At 39.0% G+C, this 6,921-nt stretch overlaps 2 protein-coding genes across 2 annotated transcripts in view; one reads left to right on the plus strand and one right to left on the minus strand.

Moving 5' to 3' along the window:
• Positions 1 to 1,383: 1,383 nt before the first annotated feature.
• Positions 1,384 to 4,382, plus strand: GRTP1 (growth hormone regulated TBC protein 1). The gene is made up of 4 exons (XM_010174014.2): positions 1,384 to 1,483; positions 1,601 to 1,773; positions 1,902 to 2,087; positions 4,125 to 4,382. The coding sequence occupies exons 1-4, from the start codon at positions 1,384 to 1,386 to the stop codon at positions 4,212 to 4,214; spliced, it is 549 nt and encodes a 182-aa protein (XP_010172316.2). The 3' UTR covers positions 4,215 to 4,382.
• Positions 4,383 to 5,504: 1,122 nt separating this feature from the next.
• LAMP1 (lysosome associated membrane protein 1) overlaps positions 5,505 to 6,921 on the minus strand; it is a 13,731-nt gene continuing 12,314 nt past the window's right edge. The window contains 1 exon segment of the mRNA XM_029086494.1: positions 5,505 to 6,522. Within this exon segment, the coding sequence (XP_028942327.1) occupies positions 6,383 to 6,522 (140 nt within the window). The 3' untranslated portion in view covers positions 5,505 to 6,382.

The following is a 6,921-nucleotide window of genomic DNA, read 5'->3' on the forward strand; positions in this document are numbered from 1 at the left end:
ATGTATATAGTGGCTGTGACCCTTATGTCTGTAAAGGAGTTACACCTCTCATTCTTCAATAGGAACAAAGAAAAGGCTCACAGACAAGAAGCTGGATTCCTAAGGGTTGAATGCAATGCTCCTTAGTACCATAAAAACTCCTCTAGATGCTCTACAGTTTGGACAGGACAAATGTAGAGTAAATAACTCCTGCGGGGGTAAGTCTGTTCATGAAAATTTATGACACAGAAACGAGTGGAATACTAAACTGGTCTTCTGATTTTATTAGAGAAATTAAAGGGGTTATAAATGCAATGCATAATTTGGACATAATCTTAAACTTATTTGTGGCACAGGGAGGTTTTATTAAAATTATTTCAGACAGACAGACTTTGCTTTTTCTGATTCTTTCACCTTCATGTGAACCATCAGTCTATGCTGCGTGTGTCTGGGATCCTTGGCAGAAACTAGCTAAGTTTAGAGGAAACCTGAATTGTAGCTTTCCACAATCAGTGAAGGAAAGAAACACATACAAAGGTGCTTGTGTTACCAGTTACTTATTTCTGTAAATAATGTTAGTAGCATAGGTCTTGTCAGGAAAGCACTGGTGAACCATGAAGGATTACTTCCCAGGGCTGGAGCTATCAAGTCCAGCTTAAATGTTTCTGTCACCATCTAAACCTAAAATATGAATTCCTTAAACATCTGTGCAATTCTTGTCCCTTTCTGGGCCATAGGAACTCTGATGAACTAAAATAATTTTTTATTTCCTTAAGTATACCCAGAACTACTTGTTCATGGAACTAAGATGCTTGTTATTCAGCCTGCACCTTGGTAATGATAATGCTTAGCCTGTCAAACAAGCTCTGGAGTAATAGTCGTAGTGTCCTCCACCTTCCTTATTTCTTTATTTAATGGTTTAGTGCTGTGACCAGCAGTGCAGGAGGTGTAGGTCTAATTTCCACCCCTGACTTGCATATAAATTGAGTAGGAAGAGATGTTGCCTGGGGGAACCTGTCATTTACTTCCTTCTGGAATTTTTCTATGAAAAGCAGTATTTTCTTGGCTCAGAGCAAAGAGAAAAAACCTCTTAACTTAATGGCTACGTCGCACCCTGGGAGAAGTGGTGTCTGGCCTCCTGCACAGCTCACGCTCTCAGAAATACACATTTCCAGTTTCTGACTGGACACAGTCTGAAGGTCGTGGGGGGTTTTTTGTGTGTGTGGACTGGGAGGTGTGCAACTCCAACACACTGGAATGAGGTGGTGGTTATATTAAACTGTTTAAATATTTAAGACTTGTAGTTTAAGCTAGTAGCTAAAAACTATGTAGATTATCCTTGCTTGGGAAGGAAGAATGAATTGCCAAAAAAACATCAGAGAGAAAGAAGATACTTTGGTAGGCATGAATGAAGTGTTTGTGTTGAGGGCTCAGCCTTGGCTGAAAGAGAAGTGCTATGTGACTGCAATGCAGACATCTTCATTGCGTGGTTTAATTTACTCTGGTTTGGGACTCACAGGCAGCACGTGCCTTTATGTACTCAGCTGGACAGGACCTTCTGGTCAATTTTGTGGGAAAATCGTGTCCACGTATTCCTGAATTTTGTTTTCTTCTCCCCAAGATTATTACAGTCCTGCAATGCTGGGCCTGAAAACGGATCAGGAAGTCCTTGGAGAACTTGTGAAAATGAAAGTTCCAGCTGTGGCAGAGCTGATGGAAAGACACGGAGTCATGTGGACCCTAGTGGTGTCACGCTGGTTTATATGCTTGTTCATTGACATTCTTCCAGTGGAGGTAATTAACTGGTAACATGAAGTTCTCTTAATATAAGCTCATAATCATTATTTCATTGGTAGTGCTTTAGTAATAATTACCTACTGGAAATCAAGAAGCTGTAACCTGAATTCTCTCCTTTCCTGCAGACTGTGCTCCGAATATGGGATTGTTTATTCTATGAAGGGTCAAAGATCATCTTCCGCGTGGCCTTAACATTAATTAAGCAACACCAAGCTTTTATTTTGGAAGCCACAAATTTCCCCGACATTTGTGAAAAATTTAAGCAGATCACCAAAGGAACATTTGTAACAGAGTGTCACAGCTTCATGCAGGTAAATTCTCTGCAGCTTTTAGTTGTTTCAAATTAAAAACAAGACTGACTTAGAAATGTTTTGCTCAGTCAGAAAGATGGATACAGTTAAGAGAAATGTACCTGTAGAAATTGCCAAAAGGATGAAGAATGTTTTTATCTAAGAAATGCAAACCTTTTTTAAAGAATTATTATCTAAGCCCATATATAGTAAGCCATTCACATTCTGTTGTACAGGAAAAAATACTTTTTGCCCTTTTTACCAGTTAAGACAGGAAATCTGATGAGAAAACAACTTTAGTGCATTCTTTCAGTGAACTATGGGTTATGTTCCTGTGCTTTCTTATCATGAATTGTAACAGAGTATTGTAGAATAGACAAAAAGTGAATTTTAAACTTGCACTGATAAATCTTCATAGTGTCAGAAGATAAAGCATTCTATTTAAAACAAAAAGGTACTACCAAGTTCTTATTTCCAGACAAAAAACCATGGAGTGCAACAACCTGCAAACTAAGAATTATTCTTGTAAATTATTAATAGATTGGATGCCAGATCTGTATAGAACATTCAGTTTGGAGCTTAACTCAGAAGATGGAAATGTAAAAGATGTTATTTCCAAAAAAAAACCCCAAAATAACAGGAGCACATCAGTCATAAATCACTTGGCCAACTGTGCTATCACTTGTCTGCTGAGCGTGCACAAAACTACATCTCAGTAGGTGACTCTTACTCCCAAAAGAGTTTCATGCTCATGTCTGTGCATAGGTCTATCCTAGTGGGATGCCATTCATGTTACATTTCATTTTTGCTCAAACAGAAGATACAAATAAGCTTAACTTACTAGTGTTTGTGAGCCTTTTAATTAAAAGAGCAAAAGAAAAATAAATCACAGGAATAGCTTAATTTAGAAGGGAGATGGTTGAGGGTTTGCCATTCCATAAAGGGTTTAGAATAAGAGTTTTGTTAAATGTTAACTGCCATGAGAATACTTGAGGGACTTTCCTCCTCCCTTTAATCACATTACAGCAGCTGTTTTTAGAAAAATCAACTACCTTTTTCTTGCAGTTACCCTGAATAAAACAGTTTATTTTAACTGTGCTGGTTACTGGCAAGAGGGGGCTTTCAAGGCAATTAAATAAATAAATTAGGTTCTTTGAAATGTGTTTTTTCAGGTTTGGTCTTGTTGGGTTTTTTTTCAGCAGTACAGATACTAGAACCAGTAGAGGTGATAAGTTGAGCATTTTATGCCTCCCTCCCCCTCAACAAAAACTGAGTTTTTAGTTTAATGCAATGCAGGCTTCTTTACCAGAATGCTGTTCAGAACTGGCTCATTTATAATCTCATCTCCAGAACTGTCAGTTACAACTATAGAGAACCTTAACTGTAGCTTAGAGTGCATAAACTTGCTTCATAGTTTTGTTCAGTCAGAAGTTTTAGATGAACTAGTGAAAACAAATGTATTGTTCTTGAGCAAGAACTCAAAGCAAAAAATATTACAAAATGCCTCAAATTCTTACATCCATATACATTGCTACCCTGGAAAGCTTGGTAGAGCAGAGCAAAGGTAGCAGAGCAAAGGATTAAGGGGGTTTTTTGTTGTTTGGTTGGTTTTGTTGGGTTTTTTTGTTTGTTTTTTTTTAGTAGGAACATGTATGTATGTGTTCCAGGACCTGACTGACCCATGCTGGCACCACGTAAGAAATGCACTGGTGCTCTGTAGCATTATCCAGGATGGCTTAATATGTTCAAGTACGCCTGCCATCCACCAGCACAAATGCCTTCTGAAATTATATTAACTGGACACTTACATTCAAACTACCTTTTGTATTGTTACTTTTGTGTAACTTACAGTACTTACTATGAGCTGCAGGTTTACTGTGTCTTTACAGCAGGTAGGTGAAGCTGGTACCCTGTTACAAGAAAGCCAAACACCAGTAACCATTTTCACAGTATGGATATCAGAGCTGGGATTTCACACTTCAGAGAATTAGATGAGAACTCCAGCATGCTGTCCAAAGCCAGAATTGTTATCTAAGCATTTTCTCCTTTTGCCTTCAGAAAATATTCACAGAGCCTGGAAGTTTGTCCATGGCCACCATCAACAAACTCCGAGAGACTTGCAGAGAGAAGGTGCTTTCTCAGGGATAACTCTCCAGATTTAACCAGGTGGTCAGAGACAACAGCAATTGACACATTCCTCTATTTGCACTGACTAAAGCACACTTTAAGCTTTCCACGAGTTAACTGACCCTTGACCAATTTTTCCTGCCTTTCAAGTAAGTGTTGTTAACACTTTGTACTGTATGTCAGACTTGATAACTGGAACTGGTGGTTCTGTTGTTGGGTTTTTTTTGTTGTTGTTTTAGGTTGTTTGGGGGGTTTTTTTAAGGATTAAAGTGTTTTCAGAATAGAATGTAATCAGTGTCAGGACACTCCTTTTAAAAAAAAAGTCACTGTCCTTGTCTTTTCAGGGCACTTTGTAATGTTAAAAGAAAACAGGTGTATAAAATTACATATCCTTCCTACTGTCGTAACTGTGACACTATCATTTGTACAAAATAAATTAATTTAATTTGTCAGAACCTGTTTCTTGGTGTGAAGAGAGTAAAAATACCTGATCTCTTTTGTGACCGCCAAGCAAAGCAGCAGCCCTGGCCCTTGGCCACTTCCAGCTCTGCTGGAGCCAGGTGCCTGTGACTTGTTTTCTTGTCCTTACAGAGCCCTCTCGTGGCCAAATCCTGAAGAGAGTCCACCAATTTGTGCTTTTTATTTTCCCTACTGAACAGCTGCTGCAGAAAGCCTCACCCTTTAACCCCACACTCCTTTCCAGACGGCCCTGTGTGCAGTCCTCCCTCTCAGAAGAGCAGTGTACTGTGCAGTGTTGGCTCCTGCCCTGTGTAGCTGCTACTGTTAGCACCAAAACACTACTGCAGGAGGGAGTCAAGGCAGCTTTACACACACAGGTTTGCTTCCAGGCACACCACAACACACACACACACAGTCCTCAGCAGACATGAGTTTCCTATTCTGTGGTAAGAATCTAACTTCAAAATAAAACCTAAAATGTCATTTACACAACAAATATCTTAGCAGCACTTTCTGAAAGTGATGCTTAGCAAGGCAGATCACTATACTGACATTTCCCAGAGCAAGCAGCAATTTAATGGAAGAATTAACTTCTCCAGAGCTCAGGTTACTGATATGCAGAAGCTTTACCTGTTTCCAAGCACAAAGTCCAAAACAAGGGACTGTTCTGAAGACACATACACAGTTAAGCCTCACCTTTGTGCCACAGTGAAAAAAAAACTTAAAATGCTTGTTTAACATAATACTCCACACTAAGGATTGTTTAAAGCTTCCAAAGTAGAGCCAAACCAAAACTTTAGCACTTACCACATGGCCAAATGTTTTTAGGAGTGATCAGCAACACTAAGATACACAGAAAAAAAGTGTCTTTATTAGCATTGTTACAGGCAATGCATACATAAGAACTGATCCTTAAAGTGTACAACCCCCCAGCCAAGTTGAAAGCAAGAGAATCAGCAGATTGAGATCTATATTGTACACATGTGCAGTAACAGGATCTCTCTGGACCTTCCAACAGAAGAGACTGAAATCACTTTACAAAAAAAAGGTAAATAAAAATAACACCCATTTTAAAAAAGTACCAGCTCCTAACAAGCTGGCAAAGCATCAAACATATCAAACAGGGGAGTTGTCCAATCATAAAGAGTTCCTGTAAGGTTTGAGTATTGCATTGTTCACACCCTGCATCTGCCAGGCATTGAGTTTAAAGCTTAGTAAAAAATACACACCTAAGAGACAAGGTGGAGTTTAGATTTTAAATTTCAATTTTGTCAGTTGTTACTAAATTTAAACGCATCATCAGTATAATTAACATCATTGCTGGGTGGCAGCAGTACAAAGAATGAACCTTTTCCCTTTGTTAAGAGTCAAAACTGAAATTGAGTCAGTGTGAATTAGCAACATCCCTCTCTGGAATCTTTAGTTGATGTGACCTTATGCCAATTCCAAAAAAGCACCCTTAAAAACTTTTAGCTTGTTTCTAAGTGGGTAAATATTCAAACTAGTTAGCAAAATTAAACACCAGAATTTTCAGAAGTTATTTTTGTGCATAGTTAAATGCTGCAAGATGATTTCACATTTAATAAAGCAGACTTTAAGCAGCAGCAATTTGCAAGAAAAGGTGTTCCCTTACAATATCAGTCTTAGCTCAGGGGAAATGTGTGGGGTTTGTTTTTTTTCCCAGCTTCCTGCAATTGCTTTTCATCTACACTGGGTTTTAGTGCAAGTCATTAAATTGTTTGATATCCAGCATGGCTCCTCTTTCTGCCAATCAAGTAAGCAATCAGGACAATCAGAACAAGACCAGCGAGGGCTGCACCAACTATTATAGGGATCAGCATGTTATTTTCATCCAGTTGACATTCTTCCACTGAAGAGAGAGAAAGAGATCCATGTTAGCCACTAGTGCACCAACAGATGGCTGTATCCAGAACTCAAGCTTCTACTCTCAGCACATGGATAAAGCTGGCTCAACCTAACTTCTAGCTTAGCCTGCCAACAACCAAAAGGAAGCCCAGCCCACTATGAAGTCCTTCTAGTACTAGTCGTATGCACTATGTAGAGATTTATAGTAACTGTTTCCTTCTCAAGAGCCGTTACTGTTATGCACAAGCTTAGCCATAATAAATATATCCATGTGACTCCTCCCCTATCCCTTTTCCTTTAACCAGTCACATAGGACAGCATTAACCAAGAGAGTCAAGAACTTCCCAGAACTTTGTCCCCTTTCACACAACTGTCCGCACACAGTTAGGAGGGAAATTTAACG

Source organism: Antrostomus carolinensis, unplaced genomic scaffold (assembly GCF_000700745.2).
Source record: "Antrostomus carolinensis isolate BGI_N321 unplaced genomic scaffold, ASM70074v2 scaffold16758, whole genome shotgun sequence".
Lineage (NCBI taxonomy): Eukaryota > Metazoa > Chordata > Aves > Caprimulgiformes > Caprimulgidae > Antrostomus > Antrostomus carolinensis.

Bases quoted from the DNA above. Each gene is read 5' to 3' on its own strand.
- GRTP1 (XM_010174014.2), top strand. From the start codon at position 1,384: ATGAATGAAGTGTTTGTGTTGAGGGCTCAGCCTTGGCTGAAAGAGAAG. The intron at 1,484-1,600 runs GTTTGGGACTCA...CTTCTCCCCAAG, and splicing joins GCGTGGTTTAATTTACTCTG to ATTATTACAGTCCTGCAATG. The intron at 2,088-4,124 runs GTAAATTCTCTG...TTTTGCCTTCAG, and splicing joins AGTGTCACAGCTTCATGCAG to AAAATATTCACAGAGCCTGG.